This window comes from Puntigrus tetrazona, chromosome 20, assembly GCF_018831695.1.
Source record: "Puntigrus tetrazona isolate hp1 chromosome 20, ASM1883169v1, whole genome shotgun sequence".
NCBI classification, from domain to species: domain Eukaryota; kingdom Metazoa; phylum Chordata; class Actinopteri; order Cypriniformes; family Cyprinidae; genus Puntigrus; species Puntigrus tetrazona.
In genome coordinates, this window is record NC_056718.1 from 19,232,627 (window position 1) to 19,252,023 (window position 19,397).

The 19,397-nt window shown below is 35.8% G+C and overlaps 3 protein-coding genes across 5 annotated transcripts in view; 2 read left to right on the top strand and 1 right to left on the bottom strand.

Moving 5' to 3' along the window:
• The window catches only part of adat2 (adenosine deaminase tRNA specific 2), a 53,009-nt gene extending 52,818 nt beyond the window's left edge, over positions 1–191 (bottom strand). For all 3 annotated transcript variants that reach the window (XM_043219539.1, XM_043219537.1, XM_043219538.1), the window contains exon 1: positions 5–191. In XM_043219539.1, the coding sequence (XP_043075474.1) occupies positions 5–103 (99 nt within the window). In that variant the 5' untranslated portion in view covers positions 104–191. The remainder of the gene's footprint in view (positions 1–4) is intronic.
• A 56-nt stretch (positions 192–247) lies between these two features.
• Positions 248–4,880, top strand: pex3 (peroxisomal biogenesis factor 3). The gene is made up of 12 exons (XM_043219535.1): positions 248–482; positions 869–1,000; positions 1,092–1,173; positions 1,263–1,306; positions 2,140–2,261; positions 2,359–2,425; positions 2,535–2,589; positions 2,726–2,876; positions 3,297–3,367; positions 3,682–3,804; positions 3,979–4,075; positions 4,154–4,880. The coding sequence occupies exons 1-12, from the start codon at positions 410–412 to the stop codon at positions 4,235–4,237; spliced, it is 1,101 nt and encodes a 366-aa protein (XP_043075470.1). The 5' UTR covers positions 248–409; the 3' UTR covers positions 4,238–4,880.
• Positions 4,881–14,002: 9,122 nt separating this feature from the next.
• Positions 14,003–18,166, top strand: atf3 (activating transcription factor 3). The gene is made up of 4 exons (XM_043219967.1): positions 14,003–14,158; positions 15,396–15,640; positions 15,874–15,981; positions 16,165–18,166. Exons 2-4 carry the CDS (start codon positions 15,404–15,406, stop codon positions 16,420–16,422), a joined length of 603 nt encoding a protein of 200 aa, XP_043075902.1. The 5' UTR covers positions 14,003–14,158; positions 15,396–15,403; the 3' UTR covers positions 16,423–18,166.
• Positions 18,167–19,397: the final 1,231 nt, after the last annotated feature.

The window sequence follows — 19,397 nt, forward strand, 5'->3', positions numbered from 1 at the left end:
TTACCATGCCAAAGGCCTTTGACATCCATGTTTGTATCTCACTATCTACCGGCTGCAGAAAATCACTTTTTTCAGGTTCGACACTGTCTCCTCGCATCTCCATCGGTATCCTCGTCAAATCTAACGTATAACCGTAAAAAAATAAAGCAGCGCAAATCAGGAAAGTAACATTTTAGTGACGCACACGTGTTTGCGGGGAACGCAATAGTGGACGGACCGTTCAGGGCGGCCGGTCGAGCGCCTAATCGATCGATCGATCGACGCAATCTGTTTTCTGTAGTTCGCCTGTGTGCTGCTAACACGAGAAGTTATTGCCATGTAGCATTGTGCTAGCTAGTGAGTCACGTCTAATCGCGCTTTTGCATCTAGTTTTCCGTTGTTTTTTTGCGGTGTCAAGTCTGTTTTTAAAATGCTGAGTTCTACATGGAATTTCATCAAGCGCCATAAGAGGAAATTCATCTTCGCTGGGGTTTTTGTTGGAGGTAACGTGTGCAACTGGACCACCTGCATGCTTATAGTTCTCAGATTGTTATCTGCGTGTGACCGTGCATTAAATATTTCTTGTTTTAATATCTTAATGTAAATCCATGTAATTATAGCACGTTAGTATGCTATAATATATAGTTTAGCGTGTTATTGCAGTGTTGTCAGGCATTAGGTCTTATTTCCACATGCAACTAATCAATCTCAGTTCACCTGTCACCTAGTTCTTCTATTGGCGCAGTGAAAGAAAGTTAAGATAGACTTTAACCTGTTATTTTTCACCCAGCATGCAGCTTTTATATCACTGAATATATCTGGCACATTGCATGTTCATTTCTTAACCCGTATACTATATTGTGATGTATTTCTCAAACCTCATGCCCAGGTGTCTATCTGCTTGGTAAATATGCACAAAGAAAAATTCAGGAGATACAGGAGCGAGAGGCAGCCGAATACATCGCTCAAGCTCGGAGACAGTTTCATTTTGAAAGCAATCAGAGGACATGTAACATGACAGGTATAAAAAAAAAGATAAGTTGATAAATGTTATTTTAAAAAAAATTATATTTGTTCTGCCCAGTTTATGTAATTGTGTCTTTTTTTTGTAGTGTTATCAATGCTCCCCACTCTTCGAGAGGCAATCATACATCACCTGAACTCAGAGAACCTCACTGCTTTGCTAAAGACTAAGTGAGTCATGCACGTAAATTATAGAAGATTATCTGCATCACAAAATAAAAGAGCATAACTGACCCAAGTGATGATGTCTTCCTACACAGGCCAGCGAATAAAATTGAAATCTGGGAGGATCTAAAGATTATTAGTGAGTTGAAAAGTTTCTTTGTTGTAGTTTAACGTACTTGTTGCTGTTAACATGAAATCGAAATTGACCCCATTTACCTTCTCAGTGCAGATATCTAGTGCTGTTTTGAATAAGTTCTTTAGAATAAGTTGTTAGTCTTTGCAATCTGTACTGTACTTGCTACTGTAAGCAATTTATTGTAGCTTTAAAAAAAAAAACGTAGTTATTTTTTTACAGGAATTACACAATGTTTATATTTCAGTTAAATTCTCTGAAAGTTCTTTTAAACTTTCTATTATTAAAATATTTCTGAAAACAAATTAGCAGCGTAAATATTTTCAGCATTGATAATCAGAAATTATTTTCTTCAAATCAACATTTTAGAATAATTTCTGAAGAAATTCAGCTTTTCCATCACAACAATAAATGATATATAAAAATATTTAAAGAAAACGATTATTTTATATTGCAATAATATTTGTGATATTACTCTGAATACTGTATTCTTTCAAAAACATAAAAAAAAAAACCCTACCAACCCCGAACTTTTTTTTAGTGAAATGTAATGCACAGATTTTCTGCTTCTTTCTGCTGATGTCATGTGGGTTATAGGAAATATTGAGCAATGACCAAATTAAGTTATTAAGGCATTGTTTTGGCTTAATACCTGGTTTATACTAGAACAATAATGAAACGCCTACTTTTCACAATCAAACCGATTCACGCCCTGAAAGTTTTAGCTGAGTGTCCTGTTTCACAATATGTCACATTACAGAAGTAAAAGTGGGGTTTAAACAGAAATTCAAGCTGAATTGATCTATTTCTGTTCTCAAACAATGATATCTACCCTCCAGGTTTTACCCGCAGCATTGTGGCGGTTTACAGTACTTGCATGCTGGTGGTGTTACTCAGAGTTCAGCTCAACATAATTGGTGGCTACTTATACCTGGACAACTCCGTGACAAAGAGCGGAACGGTACGTCGGGGCTCGGTGTTTTAAAGGCACAGCCACCTGATTTGACCATGTTACGGCTTGTAAGTTCTGCTTCGTTTCTGTTCTACTTCTTAAATAGACCCCGTTGGCCCCTCCTGATGTCCAACAACAATATCTGTCAAGTATCCAACATCTCCTTGGAGAAGGTGAGGACAATCTGTATAAGAGCATCTAACGTGTATTAGTGTTATATCCTCTATTTATGAGGTTATATATCACCATAGTTGATACAGATCTTCATTTTTGTTTTTTCAGGGCTCATTGAACTGATAACTGTGGTGAAGAAAGCTGTCCAGGAAGTTCTTGGATCGTACGTCGAGTGATTGTTTGGATAATGAATGAATGTTAATCTACTCGTCTCACACTCTGGCTTTATTTGCCGTTGTGCTGTGTCGATCTCCCTGTATATTTAGCGGGGAAGCTGACTGCTGTCCATGTCTCCTCAGGGTGTCTCTGAAGCAGAGTTTGTCCCTTCAAGAGTTGGAGCAACAGTTAACTCAGATCAGACAGTTAGTGGAGGAGGGCTGCGCTTCCTCTAAACATAAAAGTCTTTCCTGGTACATGATGCCTGATGAAGAGAACACACTAGCCTCACAGGTCGAAATTTCTATTTTTGTTGGTTTTATATATATATATATATATATATATATAAATTAGGTTCATAACAAAAAAAAATTATATATGTACACACACAAAACATGCTTATACTTATTCGTAATACTTTTATTCATATTAAATTACCAACATTTTATTTAATTTAAAAAGATTACAATAAAAGACAGATAGATCAAAGATTGCAATAAAGACATTTAAACTTTGTTACAAAAGACTCTGTAATCAAATAAATGCTTTTAATAGCTTTCAATTTCAACAACCTGAAAAAATTGTGCACATTTTCCACAAACATACAATGACATATTATAAGTTTATAAAGTTTGATAAAGACTTTTATAAGAATATAATTGTATTACTTTGAAATATATTATTTTATTTATATTACAATCCCAATTTTTTTAGGCTTGTGGTCTCACAGAGAATGATGTCACAACAATAAAGCTGCTGAATGAAACCAGAGATATGCTTGAAAGGTGAGGGAAGTCAAGGCATCTATATAATCTTGTAGGTTAGAAAATTGGAAAAGTTTTAAAATAATTATTCTTAATAAACACCATGATTTTTTTTGTACTATACATCTTAAAGGGAGAGTTTACCACAGACAGAATTTTCATTTTCGGGGCGAACTATCTGTAACACATTTAGTTAATTTTTTTTAAAGGACATCCAAATGAGTTATTGTATGAAATGCACTATTCTGGATTCATAGAGATAAAAATATAATAGGATGAGACTAATTGGCACAGATAGCTGGGTACTAATTACATCTAAACTTTTTTTTTTTCAGTCCAGACTTCACTACTGTACTCCGTACTTGCTTGAGCCGAGGCTTTATCCGATTCCTAGACAACATGTCAGAGTTTTTCCGACCCCCACAGGAAGACTCAAACCCCTCCAGCACACCTGACCGGTCAGTGTACATGAATTTATTATTATTATTATTATTATTAGGTACGCACAGTGACCCCAAAACGTCTTTGGCCAGTTTTAAGCCGTTTTATCACCTTTCCGAGGCCAGTATATTTCAGGTTTGTGAACAGCATTGGTAACGGAAAGATGCTCACTGCTGTTACTTTTCTTCCAGATTATCGCATGTAAGCCTCCCACTAGCCAAGATCATTCCCATCATCAACGGACAGATACATTCAATATGCAGCGAAATACCCAGTCACTTTGTCCAGGTGAGAACCTACATATACGTCAACTCATTTGGACTCGCATGTGGTAAAACCAAAAAAAACGTTCTTCTTGTTTTTTAGGATCTCTTATTGATAGACCAGGTGAAAGAGTTTGCTGCCAATGTGTACGAAACGTTCAGCACGCCTCAGGAACTTCAGAAGTGAGCACAGGACTGATCGAGAACGTCGAACTCCTCACAAATCTACTCTCATGCCGTACAGCACAGAATTGTTCCCCTCGTACGCCCTAAAACCGAGCCGGGGGAAACGAACTCGCCGCTGAGAGACCAGATCCTCTTTTGTTAGCAGGCATTCGCTGTGGGCTAGCTTCTCATGACCTGCTAGCTGTCCAGTCTGTATGTTGTGACCTTCTAACCTCGTCCCAGCCAGGCATGCCAAGGTTTTTACACGCTATATAATAAACTAGTACATTTTATTTATTTTTTTTTTAATCCCTGTAGCGTAAAAAGCTCATTATATAACAGTCACGACATGACTAGCATAAAAGATCATATATATGAACGATTCGCATCTGCAGTATGGACTTAAAAGGGTTGTTTTGCAGATGTTTTGTATCTGCTGGACCAAAACATGGCCATGCTCACCTCTGCAACGGTAACAATGCATGATGTTTGCACTGCTACTGGTATAAAAAAAAGCATATTTGGAAGCATTTTCGTTTGTATTTACTTGGTTCTATTAATTAACGAGAATAGTTGGACTGTCGTTTTTGTTTTGCAAACTCTACAGGTAATATGCTACTTTTGTAAAATGACCCATGAATGTTAATAAATAATGTGAGTAATAATACCGTTCATTAAAATGATGCATTTTTGATTAAGAAACAATACATGATGTTTTGGCTTTTACAAATCAATAATTGGCCGTTATTGAAATGACAAACTGCTTTCTTGTAAAAGAAACCCGCTCTTACTTATGAAACTCCTCTAGAGGGCAGTGCATATCTATAATAAAAAAAATAAGCTCATAGCAACTTAACAACTAGGTCACATCAAGTTCAAACAATAAATTTTCTCATCAGTTAGCATACAAAAATAAAATCGGGAAGAAATTAAGCAATACCTGACCGAATAGATGCATGTGGGAAGCATATGACGAATGCTATTGCACTAAACACAACCCTTTTGATGCAATACTTCCTTAAACCCTAAAAAAAACTTTTGCCTCTTAACTGTTTTCGATGAGACTATATGCCACCCTTTTTGTAATGTACTGGAACTAAATGACTGAATGCTTTAAAAATAAATAGCTAATTGTTCACATCATTACAACGCATAATCTTTTGATTTGTATTTACATCAAGACAATTTGATCAAAAATACAGTAGTGGGAATAGGAAATATTATTCCAATTTAAAATAACCGTTTCTATTTAAATATATTTAAATTTATAGTGTCAAATAATCCTTCAGAAATCAATCCAATATGCTGATTTGATGCTGAAAAAAAAATTTAAATGCACTTTTTGAAGGATTCTTTCATGAAACAAATTTTCAAAGCAATATCAGCAGTTTAAAACTGAAATTATTTTTAAAAATATAATAAAAAGTATTATAAAATAAATTGCAATAAAGTATAATAAAAGTATTATTTCTATTTCTTTAAAAAAAAAAGGCCCCGATCAATAATAGCAGTCCTAAATACATTAATATTTGAAATGCTTTCAAAATGATGAATCGCATCCAAAATTAAGGTTTGTAATAATGTACCGTGTGTACTCTGTATATGTATTAATACACACACACACATATATATATAAATATATGCATTTATACGTCAGTACAATTAAGACTTTCACAGTCGTCTAGATTTTAGGGATGTGGTTAAAGAAATAGTTCACCCAAAAATTTAAATTCTGTCATCGTTTACCTCATCCTTTTCCAATCCTTTATGACTTTTTTTTTCTTCTGTGTAACATAAAATTATATTTGGGAAATTTGAGAAATGTTCCACAGGAGTTTTTTTTTGGAATGACCTGCGGTTGATATTTCATGCGGTACAGTATAGTAAGTGTACAGCAAATCACTTTGGATAATAAAGCATCTGCGGTATATACCGTCATGGACTGAGGTCAGCAAGTCTTGTGAAAGTACCAGTACTAAGCACAAACGTGGAGAAACAAAAGTATTACATAAAATTGAGACATCTTTCGGGCAGCTATGTGGGTCGGTTTGTGGCTAATACCACAGCCGAAACCTACAAACCTGCTAAGTATAGAGGAAAAGGAGATCAGAGATTTAGTGATTCAAATGTTATAAAAACATGACGTCAATTTGCCAGTACTTATAAGCGACTGAAACTGCCCTTGTCATGCTTACGACAGTTTGTTTGACAAGGGATGAGCTATATATAGAGGAAACAGCAAAAATTGTCTCGTTGTTGCATAAGCATGTTGAATATGCTGAATAATTACCAGGGAGTTTTCCACAAACAAATGGCACTTGTAGCACCTTCAGTCACATGACTCACTCCGTGCTCAGCGTGCTCTTTGTTGTGTATCGGCAAACAGGAAATTCCCCTTCATCACATGACATGGGTCTTTGGTTCTGTCCTGTGACCTTTTTACTGAAACTGTTTACATAAAATACAGGAATATGAGGGAAACATCTTCTTGTAATCATTAAGTAGATTGAATTACATTATCTCTGTTTGCTTATGATAGCCTGCACATAACAGTGACTAAGCCATTTATAGTTCATTTGTGGGCTATAGCCTATTGTTGCTGTGCGAACAAAAATATTCAAACATATTGTATAACATGCCCAAATGCTTTTATTACAGTGCAAGACAAACAGTATAGCCAAATATTTAAGAATAGGGTGATTTGAAACCTGTTGGTGTGGTGCAGAAATAATCATGCAGTATGATAAACAATTTAGTATGAGATATGATCATCTTTGTGCAAGAGACCCATCTTAAAATGTAAAAGTATTATTTGCAAAAAAATTTATTTTTTTATTCATTATAGCATTTTTAGATATCTATGTATTAATTTTTTTATTTTATTATTTATTCTTATTTTTTATTAATTTTTGTAAAAAAAAATTTTTGTAAAATTTTTATTTTATCAAACTCATCTTATTAACCACTGGTACCCACGAGACACTTTCATACATATAAATATATATATATATATATATATATATATATATATATATATAATATATGTCTCTCATGGGCTGATGGTTAACAAGATGAGTTTGATAAACTAGCTAGAATATTATTTATACATTTTGGTTTAGCGCTACTTTCATATGTTTGCCAATAAATGAAGGAAGAAATTAACCGATAATTTTGTCCAAATAAACTTGAATGCAATATAACCATTGGTCATGTTATCGTAACAAGTAAAAATGTCAAATAAATAAGCTTTTAATTAATTACACATACATATAAAGACAGCATTTTATGTGAGTGTGCAACACAAAACTGTCTTTAATAATTGCAGGGAAATTGCTGAGTGCATCTCAACACTGCTTTAGACAGAGCCGATCCATAAAAAAACACTACACTTTTAGAAAAAAAAAAAAACCTTTCACCGAACAGTTCCTAAAAGGACCTTTTTTTCCTTAGCATGAGTAACATTTTAATAACCTCCACTGTAAAGAATCTTTTGTGGAATAAAAATGTTCCGTGGACGGTCACCGATGCCAATAAAGAACCTTTATTTTGAAGAATGTATATAAATATCAAATCTATAAAAAGATACCATGAATGTGAATTTGTCTTTTAGATAACAACCAGGAAAAGCTGGCACAAGGCGTATTTGTTTTGCTGTTGTTCTTTGAGATTCTGACTCATCTGCCTCTACCTGCATTTCCAGAGTCCTATTACTCTCTGACTCATCATGATGTCAGACTGATGTCACACGCTGAACTCATCATCACATGAGCTCGTGCGAGTTAATATTCTACCAAACTGTGAAAAAAAAGGACACGGTCTGCTGTATTGTGCTCTGAAATGAGCCTTTTTACTGTGCTGAATTAAGAGTGTATGTAACCTTGATTCGGATATAAACAAACTATTATCGCAGGCATATTATCTGGCTTCAGTGCTGCGCTGCGTTGCTGGTTGCGGACATGCCCTGACCATGTTCTTCTCCCCCGCTCCGATTGGCTCACCTCAAGGGATTATCATTAACTATTAATCCTATGCTGCAATGATGCCTACTGTAGTCACACCACAGAGCGGTCAGATGATGTCATCTCACCTTAGCAAGCCGATTGGCCGCAGCCTCTCCTGCAGCTCTGTGCTCACCGTATCAATTTTATATCACTCAGAGCTAGATCCTTTACGGGCAGTCACGTGACTTCTTAAATATGACGTGGCTCTAAGTGCGGTGGTTTTTATAGGAGGCCTGTGTCGCTTCAATTCTCTGCTTGAAATAAAATACCAGAAATTAAGAGCATGTTACGTTCTACATGCCAGGAAGAAGCCGAACGTCCCGATTAAACCAGTTCTTAGAATTTACAGCAAACCGTGGAGAATGGGAAACTGAATGATGAAAATGAGGTCCGCCTTGAGGTACTGCCCGGATGCTCGGTGGATGTGGAATGAGAAAAATCTCAGAACAAGCAGCAATTTACTTTCACATCTGCAGGAAGCAGATACTACAAAAAGTGGCTGACGTTACCATACATAGAGGGTTTATTCTAAACGGAATCCAAAAACGAAGACAGGAAACGAGCGCCTCCGAAAAAAGAGGAAGCCCTCGCTAAATGCGTTTCATTACATGTGCTGGGTTCCGAGCGTGATTCAGTTTGGTTTCCTTATGAATTACGTAAGGCATTTATGCTTTGGTGGGGAATGACCTTTAGGTATTTGCTCCCACCCTACTTGTGCTGTTTGCACATAGGACCGAAATAACAAAACGCAGCGCAGAGGCCCGCTGGAGAGAGAAATGAGGTCACGGCCCGTGACGGGGTTGGGAATCCTGGCTTTTCCTACTTGGACTGTCTGCGACGAAAGTCCTTTGGGGCGGGAGTCCGTCACTATGGATGCAGCCGGTGTAAACATGTACACAGTGCCGGGGTGCGTGTGCCAGGCTGAGGGCAGTGTGAAGGTAGCAGCGAGTTAACTGGGACTTTATAAATAACTATGAGGCCTACAGCTGTCTATGTCACATATGTAAGAGGGAAGCTATATAAACTATTATTTAGAGAAAGCAGTGTCAACATTTATACTGAGCAAGTGATGCTATACACATTTGGGCCCCACTGCCACAGAGTCATTTAAGACAATGCGCCTTGTGATATTCCCATTAACAATTAATTTACAAAAATGTACTACTCTGTTCTATAAAACACCAGTCGAAGATGCTTGGGTACGTTCCGTGTTCAGCGACGAGGCTGACTGGAAATTTTTAATCTCAACCCACACAAAACTTTTACTAAATATAGTAATACAAACGAAAAAACCACATGTCGTCATACTTTTTGATATAGGCTATTATTGAGTCGTTTTGAGGTCTATGACGTAGAAGCACCGAAACCACCTGGAGCTACTTGTTTTGCTACAATATGCATATTTTACTCTGGACACCATGTGCTGAGCAGACATAAGATAAACATAAGATAAACCTAGCAAAACATCTTTAAATCGTATTTTTGTAAACAAACAATATGCTAATTATTAACTAATAATTTGTAAATATTGTAGCAAGGGCAAAATTGTGACACGGAAAAACACACGGCCATAATTATATTAGTACAAGACATTTCTACATCAGACATGCGACCCATTTTTCGGTTTTGTCAAATAGCATAAATGCTACTATCCTATTTTTGTGTGTAAATGTTAGTTTGGGAACGATGTTCGTATACCTCGCCACATTATAAACAAAATAAACGCAAAAAAAAAATCTGGAAAATTACTTTAAGGTTTTCGACGTGAATGTTTATATTTTTTGTATTATATTATTATGAGTGCGGTCGGTTGATGTATAAATCTAAAGGGCGGGGCCTCAGTTTCAGTAAAATATAATAACGCTGACAGAATTGTAAATTAAAAGAACAATTCTTAAAACATATGTTTTTGTAAATGTATCGATTGTGTTCCGAGTGTGCTATATGGCATACTAGATTAGATTTATAAAGTTAACGACATCTAGTGAGAAACCACCAGGCGTTTTCGATGACTAACGTTTGACTGGAATGCCGTGTGTCAGACCGAAAGTGCAAATCAAAATATCGATCCCGACCTTTTATTATTCCAGCAACATAAGTTTCGTTTCAAACGCGTGATGTTTTGGGAAGAGGGTGATTTGACCGCTCACCTCCAAGTCCTAGAAAACAAGAGGCAGTCTCGGGATTACTGTAGTCTCAACTTCCCGGAAGGATGACGTGTTCTCTCCCCTGGCGAGAATACTCGAGTTTTTGTCTTAAAGAAACAATGCGGAGTCTGTGCTTCTTATGAAACTGCTTTGTGCGCTGTTTAACCTGAGCCTGTGACACAAAGGACATATCACTCGGGGATGAAAAATAATAAGAAAACGCAATAAAGCAAAATTCAATTATTAAAATAATTTGGTCACATCCTATGCTCTTGGTTTTTCATAATGCGCACTTACAGTATGAAATATGCATACAGAAATGAAAACAAAACAAAACAAAAAAAAAGAAAATACGTCAGTCTTTTTGATCTTTTTTTATTTTACTTTTTATTATTATTTTTTTATTTTTTAGCGATTCATAAAATATTAGGCATACAGAGAGAATGATTAGGGCATATTTTACATACTTTTTATTTATAACGTTCATGCTGGGTGTGAAGATTTAAATAGTGGACGTGCAGTACAAACAGAAGTGAAAAAAAAGCTTATTTTTTTGTTAAAATTTAAATGAAGCCAAATTAAAGATATATGCAACATTTTATAATCATATATAAAATATTGGGCATTTGCTGTGATTTAATAATCATTCCTCTTTCTATACATCTCTAATAATTTTATAAATGAAGGCATACATACACACACACACACACACACACACACACACAGACTGAGCAAATTATCTTAAACTGATCAAAAATATGAAGAATACAGAAAAAGAAAGTTTGAGAGGGGATATTGTAAAAACAAAACCGAAAGACTTAATATGATGAAATATGGCTGTAAATCTTTCTTCACATCATAAAGAAACTGATTGGAAATGATTATTTACTACACTGAATATCGTAGGGACCTTTATCTCATCTGTCTTCTCGTTTCACTCAAACTTTTACATTTTTTGTTGATAGATAACAATCATCACATAACAGATGGAAAAGTGAAATCACTTCTTCTGAATCTTCGTGTGTATTAATAGCTAGCGGGTCAATATTGACATCATAACAGCTGTATCCATGCCCCAGACACAAAATGACCGCAGGCCTTGAAACACCTGTTTAACTTTATATGATGAAGCACACTGAACTCTATGACGTGACTCTGCCCTGCCAGATATGATAAAGAGACGATAAGATAGTGAATACTGCTATATTAAGCTGATCGTAAGGTTTCAGATTTAGTTTGTTCGAATGAGTCCGCACATGTCTGGAATACATTTTTAGCTTAAATATAAATAAAGTCCATATTATGTTTCATGAAAAATGTTAGTATAAATGTATCTTAATATTTGGTTCAGCCTGTAAAGCTTTACAGTATTTAATGAATTTATGGACACATTTGGCAACAAAAAAAAAAAAAAATCACAAGCATCATTTTAATTTGAACAGCGCCAGTTGTATTTGTGATTTTGGTAGTGGTAGTACTTAAATTAAAATATTGAAAAATATATTATATCTGTAATCTGTAGACCAAACACACACAAAAAAAATTAAGCTACACATGAAAATTTATGTGGGCCGCATAACATGCCAAGAAGTAATATACAAGGACTTTTCACAGAACTAACTTCCCTTTTCAAAATATTTTTTGTGACTTTTAACCAGCTGGCGTCAAGCTGATAGTAAACGTTTGAAGTCAGTTCCCAGCAGAATAAGCACAGGTGTACCGGAAATAAAATGACATACGTCTTGAACAATACATTTATTGTTTCAAATTAGTTTTTAACTGATTATCACTTATTAACAAACAGAAAGAAATGCTAGAAGCACCACACACTAGACCGAGGAGGAAAAAAATAAAGATGAATAATTAAACATAAATTATTAATTAATAAAAGCAATACGGAATATTGATTCAAAAACAGAATATTAACCATATAACTGTGAATCAAACAATTCACAAAGACTTGAAACCTACCGAACTGCTTTTCATAAAAAAAGCCTAGCTAAAAATATTTGTATTTTATATTTCTTGAGGGAAAAAAATTCCTACTCGGTTTAAAAGAAGTATCTGTATCTTCATTTATTGGCAGATCAAATAAGGAAAGAAAACAGCAACAAATTCACTTCAAAATATCTTTTTTAAATGTCTCTCTTTGAGTTTTAGGAAAAAGCGAATAAGAAAATCAAAGACCACATGAAATGTTATTTTTAAAAAAAAAAAAACTACCTGAATTTAATTCTCTTATATAAAAACTTTAATATTGCTATTTTCACAGTAACAGCAATCAATTCACTTTAAAAATAGTTCATATTCAAGTCTTTGCTATAAGTCAGATGGAACTTATTCATAACCCAGATTCATCAATTATTGATAAATGATTTTGAGAAATTCATTTTTAAGCCTGACAGCTATCATTTCTATTGGGAAAAATAAATATTGCGGTGTTTAGACTTTGTGTCGTGTTTACGCATGGCTGCTTAGTAACACTGTTTTGTGTACAAGCACAATTGTTTGTAATAAGGGAGTGTTTTAATGGTGATTGCACCAGGACTGACTGCTGAAAAGGGATCAGTGGAAATTTCTAGAACACAGAGGTATGAGTGTGTAATGACCCAACTAGAGCAAGAGAGCTGTGCTTCACATCCAGCAGAGGAATGCAGACGCTGCCCACTCCCTGAAATCACTCCAAAATCATTTCCACTCAACATCTATCCACCACAAAATAAAGCAAACACAGCCAAACTATCAGCTCTAACATCTGCTTCAACATTTTCCTTTATCTAATTATTTTGTAGATTTATATGAGTGATGATTTGTTGATCTTGTTAGGTGTGCGTGTTTGATATTAATGTTACAAATATAAATAAACGCTCCCGTTTCTTCTAAAACACCTCAACAATGGAAATTAAATGCAACATTAATAGAAACACGACTTTAAAAATAAAAACAGTCATATGCACTAGCTTAACTCCGATTCTGCCCAACAGACACTATATTAGGATATCAGAAAGGGTTCAAAATAGACTAGGGTGAATTATAATGTTTACTAGAAATACATTTACATACTTTTTTGAGCACATTGTAACATTTCAACTCACTAAAATTAAAAACACGTGCCCTGTAACAATCAAAGTGGTGGCAAAGTTAAGAAAATAAAAGCAACCAATTACTGGGACGAGTTAGACGGTGAAAACATTTTGGTGGATGTGGAAAACCAGATCACTCGTGGACTTTAAAAGACTAAACAGGCAAATCAAAAGACAGCAACACACTGACCTGGGGATCATCTCTCCATCTTCTCACAACTCTCCATTAACAGACAAAACATAAGTGTGTTTTAACAGAGTGAGAGTGATTTTCTGGTCTCCTCCCGACCAGCTAGCCAGTCAATCTCTCCTCTCCCGTGTCTTTTTTCACAACTATTCAGTGCATTACACTACTAGGGCATACCAGAGATCCCATGTCATTACACGGGTATGTCTTTATTCGCTCATTAGGTTAAACACGTCGGGCTGCGACTTCGATTCCTCCGCGGCGCTGGGAGGGCGGGGCCTCGGCTTGCCCGGTTATGGTGCGCGCGGAGGGTTGCCTGATTGCATCATCGCGAAGACGGCGTTCTTGATACTATAAATAGGGTGACGTCACTCGCCCCGCCCCCTCGTAGTAGTTCACGTCCTCCGGCCATAAAAAGGGGTGATGCAACGAGCCGGCGACAACTGTAACTTTACCAGCTGAGCGCGAGAACGCTCCAGTCGGAGGAGAGCATCCCAACACGCGCGTTTATTCAGTCAAAACAAGGTGAGCGGCAGCGTTGCTTCGCTTGTTATTTTTGGGGTTGTCGCAACTGTTCTGGAACGGGCTGGAAAACGTCTACGCTGTTTTCTAATGAATAAACTCAGCCAGCGACTGATTTCGATACAACTGTGTTTTTGGGTCAAGCGATTGCACTTGTTATAGATCATTTCGCGGTCAGAATGTAATCTGTTGCGCTGTTTATGTTTAGATTTTGTTGTATTCTATTGTTATCTTGTGGTCTAGCTCCTTTAGAATAGTTACAAAACGTGCGGAACTGGGCTGCGGTAACTTATGTTGAAATATTTGGATAACGGATTATTTTAAGTGGTTCTGTCGGCGAATCTTATCGTTATGGCCGACTGTAAAAAGATTATAGGCGACAGATTTGAGGGTAACCGGATTAGTTTATTAAACTGTTAAAAATTATTATGTATTAGGATTGTTATAAACGTATATTTAACAAATAATTCGAGTAGTTGAATATAATCGCATAACATTTATATAAAAGAACAAAGGTGCCCGATATATATTTTTTTAGACCTATAGGTTATGTGTATAAGTTATATAACAACTGTTGCCAGAACGTAAAAATACTCTAAAATAACATGTTGTGACAATATTAAAACATTATATGACAGCACGGTGTAACTGTCATTACGCTGTATTATTGTAATATACTTGTAATAACTTATTTCAGTTATTAAAATCAGAAAATGTAAAATCATTGTAAAAGTTAGGCATGTGGTACAACTGAAGGACAAATTACTTTAAATTTTAATCTTATGAAAAATTTACTTTATAGCAACTGTTTATGAATTAATAAAAAAATTAATTATATATATATATATATATATATATATATATATATATATATATATATATATATATATATATATATATATATATACACTGTATAACAGCACAAAACTTTTAATTAATACTATAATTTAATTTACCAAACAAAAAAAAATATTGGAAATACTCCTTACTCATTAATTCATAAAGTCATTTATTTAATGCAGTTCATATTCATACTTTTTCTGAAATACTCTTTTACATTTATTGTTAAATTACACTTTATTTTATTATTATTTTACATTTATTGTTAAATTTTCTCTTTATTACATTACTAACATTCAGCAGAGAAGGTGGTATAAGTTTGTAACTGACTACCGAAAGTTTACTGTGACCCAGTTTCCATATTAAGAGCGTGATTTAAATCTTGCTTCAAATGTTTTAGATTTCGGAATGATGCTTCAGCATCCTGGTCTGGGTCCGTCGGAGATCAGCGCCTCTGCTTTGGTACCCTGCCTCTCCCCGCCCGGCTCACTCACGCTGGACGACTTCACCAACTTCACTCCATTAGTGAAAGAGGAGCTGCGCTACGCCATCCAGAACAAGCGCCTGTCCAACGGCATGAGCACCCTGACCACCGACCGAGCGTGTACAGAACGCCCCACTGAACTACCTGTGATGAAGCGTGAGGTGAGAACCACTCGTTTACAGTTAGAACGCTGAATCAAATGTGATTTCTTGTATTTCACATTAGTTATATTGAGTAACCCGCATGCAGAAAAAGCCGTGCTTGTGCAATTCACTTGTTCATCCACTTGTGGACCCAATTTAGAATCATTAGGCGGTTTCGGCTTTCATGAAATCGATATTTAGTGCGCAATGTAGGTATATCTGAACATGTGTCATAAATTTTGCCATTGCAGGTCGCTCCAGAGGAGAGTGAAAGGAGAAAAAGACGGAGGGAGAGAAACAAAATTGCAGCAGCAAAATGCAGAAACAAGAAAAAAGAGAAAACCGACAATTTACAAAAGGTGATTGTATTTATTATTTATTTATTAAGTTTAATTTAAAATATTAATATATATATTATATATTTTATTTGATTATTTAGAATATATAAAATGCACCAAATATACACCGATATATAATAATAGATTTTGTATTTCAGTAATTTATTCCTGTAAACTCATGAATGGCTTTCCTTTTTAACTCAGGAGTCAGAGAAGTTGGAGTCCATCAATGCCGAGTTGAAAGCCCAGATTGAGGAGCTGAAGAACCAAAAGCAGCAGTTAGTTTACATGCTCAACCTGCACAGGCCCACCTGTATCGTCCGAGCTCAGAACGGCCAGACCCCCGAAGACGAGAGAAAGCTCTTCATCCAGCAAATCAAAGAGACCACCCTCCAGGGTCTGAATCTTACCGCAAGTGGACCAATGCACACCTCAATCCCAACTAGCTGTGGGCACCTCTAAATCACAAACTGTACAGACAAGAAGCTAATGGTTCGGCAACCTCGCCAAGGAAACGCTGGAAGGTTCACCCCACATTATAAAGGACTAAACACGGGTGCCTGCCATGCTGCCAGTCAAGGTCGGTCTGATGTACACTGAAAGAGACTGTTAAAGCACTAAAGTGTTGAAGGATGCCTGATGCGTTTTTCATTTAAATGTGTTCGTAATTGTATGTTTAACATAATATGCTTTTTGTATGCACCAAAGCCTGATGTCGTGTTGATGCTAGAACGACATGATTTAATTTATTTATCAGCTTGTTGGTTAAATGAAACCCTGGCGGTGTGTTTGACAGCAAGTACTATTCTAGCGAGCGGAAACAAATGTAGTCGTTTGCGCGTATCTTTTTCACTCACTAGCGAGACATACAGGGTGATGAAATTGTTTAGTTACGTATTTATCTCTGGCCTCTGCCTTGTTAAGCGTCCACATAATATGCCACATGAAGTATTTCAAGCTGCTACTAATCTCTCAGGACCTGGTCTATATATATTGCAGGAAACTCACGTTAAATAAACAGATAAAATAACAGGGAAGTCGACACGGAGCGGACTTTGAGATGACGAGGTGTCTCGCACGCTACTTACAAGGAAGTTTCCACTCTTCTTCACCGAAAGCCTGTTTGCTATCACCTCAACCGTATGACTATGTTGTTGTTACAATGCTGTGAGCAGGAAGGTCGGCGTTTGCCAGCCTACTGTATAAAAGGAGAAAAAAAAAGTGTTTTTGTGCTATTAGCAAGGACATGCTTATTTTTTGACGTCGCGTTTTTCATATACTGTAGTTGTGTGTTGTTATTGTCTAGATACACAAACCTCTGCACTCCCAGTTAACCAGAAATGTTCTCAGAACTTTGGCTAATGTCCTGTAATGTTAACAGAATGGAACTTTGTGATGTTAGCACCATCTTGTCACACCTTTTTTTTTGAAATGTTACTGCTTACTATTTGTTTCGCGGCATTCAGAGAGCATTCAAACGTAGTGTTCCAGTAATGTTTTCAAATGGTTTCAGCATGATTTGCCTTAAAGTTTTCTCCAGCGTTTTGCATATTTGCTTTTCTTTCATTCACAAACAACATGGAGGATTTTAGCCGTATGTTCTTAGAATGTATTTTTGTTGGCTGGGCTCGTCCTAAAGGGAAAAAAAAAACTTGAAGTAAAGCTCTTATTAATCGTCTGTGTTCTTAGATCACATGTCAAGTAGTTAGTGTCACACCGTGTTGTTAGTGAAGAAACACATACCACGAGACATCTGATCAGCCCTGTGACTGCATTTCTTAATATTACAGAAAAGGTGTACTGAAGTATAAAAATCGCTCATTACTGCTAAACCGAGGAAAACCCCTGATCTTTTAACAAACTTCTCCCTTATGCTTTGGAGCATAGTTTAAATATAAGTACTGAAAGGTTAACTGGCGCAGGCGTCCGGTAGCTTTTTTCCTTTTTTTTTTTTTTGTATTTGTTCAAACAGGCATGCCACAAAATGTGGCACTACTGACATTAAATGTGTAATGAAAACAAAGCTGTGCTTTCTGTTCGTGGTTAAACCAGAATTCATCACGTCATTGGTGTCCAAAGTGATCAGGTGCAATTGCTACCAAAATTCATCGATGGAGAAGATGATGGCCTGTGACATATATGTGGCTCGATTTTGACTGTTGTTTGTTTTTGATACTTTATTAATAAAAAGCTATACCACTCGCAACCGAGTCATTCTGTGCTTAGTCGGATGTGAATAAATACAACCGAACCAAGCTGATTTCCTGAGATGAGGCAATACCAAAGCATTATTACTTTTTAATGTGTACCCGTGCTCAAAAAACAGAAATGTGCGGTAGGGCAAGTCTGCACATGTATAACCTGAGAGACGTGCTGATTGTAACCCTGAGGTTGATCGAGTTCATCCTGCCAGATTGCAATGATTCAGCATTTTCTGCTGACTTCAAAGATTATTTTAAAGGTGGGTGGATTTCGTACAAGGGAGACGTGTATTTTTATTATGTTTTGGAACTGATTAAAGGTAATTGCATCAGAAGATAATAATCTTAAAAGCCTCACAAAATTCCTCGGAAAGAACAAAGCTGCTAAAGAACTCTTAGCAGTGGTGATACCTGAGCTTGGGTAACATCCTTTTTAAATGAAATAGGAAATATTTAGAATTCTCAATAATTGCAACCAAACGCATTTGTTTGCTTTTAAAAACTATTTCATAGTTGAAACATTTAAAGCTATAAGTAAGGTTGCAAAGGAACTAAAAGTACCATTTTCGAGAAGGAATAATTTAACATGACACTGCTTATTGTTTCGCAACTTTTTTTTAATTAAGTTTAGAATTTCTATCAAATGCCATTTTGAAAGATATTATTTGTTCTTTATTGTGACCTTTTAAATACTATTTTTGTGTACTTTAATATTGCCATGCAAATGGCCTTTATGGAACTATACTGACTAAATAAATTCACAAACACTTGTTTCCAAGGTTGAAACTCTACGCTAGAGTCAGAGGTGCATTAAATCTTAAATCTTATAGGCATAGTCCATCTTTTTAATAATCTTTTTACTTAATAAAAAGTATAATATTTAATCGCTTTGTACTATAATAACAGTTCATTTTATTTGCTATATTCCCTAGTATAGTTTGAACTTGAATAATATTCTTCGCACCCATCCCTTGAAGAAAAAAAAAGATATTTATGAGGCAATCAAGTGAGAGTTGCTGCTCGTTGCTTCAATGCTGTTGATGCAGACTGATGTCAGGCATGTGATAATAAACTCTCAGAAATGACTCTCGGATGACTTCCATCTCTTTTCTGAAAACATATAGAGCCCATAAACATGTAACACTGTATTGTCATCAGCGGGAACTAAGCACTCTTTGCTCACATTTGTTTCCCAATCCGTGCAATGAATCACTATTTCTAATCAAAACTATTCAA

Excerpts from the sequence above, each read along its gene's own strand:
- pex3 (XM_043219535.1), top strand. The coding sequence starts at position 410 with ATGCTGAGTTCTACATGGAATTTCATCAAGCGCCATAAGAGGAAATTC. Across the intron at positions 2,262-2,358 it reads CCGTGACAAAGAGCGGAACG|ACCCCGTTGGCCCCTCCTGA; the intron begins GTACGTCGGGGC and ends CTTCTTAAATAG. Across the intron at positions 3,805-3,978 it reads CCCTCCAGCACACCTGACCG|ATTATCGCATGTAAGCCTCC; the intron begins GTCAGTGTACAT and ends CTTTTCTTCCAG.
- atf3 (XM_043219967.1), top strand. The coding sequence starts at position 15,404 with ATGATGCTTCAGCATCCTGGTCTGGGTCCGTCGGAGATCAGCGCCTCT. Across the intron at positions 15,641-15,873 it reads TACCTGTGATGAAGCGTGAG|GTCGCTCCAGAGGAGAGTGA; the intron begins GTGAGAACCACT and ends TTGCCATTGCAG. Across the intron at positions 15,982-16,164 it reads AAACCGACAATTTACAAAAG|GAGTCAGAGAAGTTGGAGTC; the intron begins GTGATTGTATTT and ends TTTTTAACTCAG.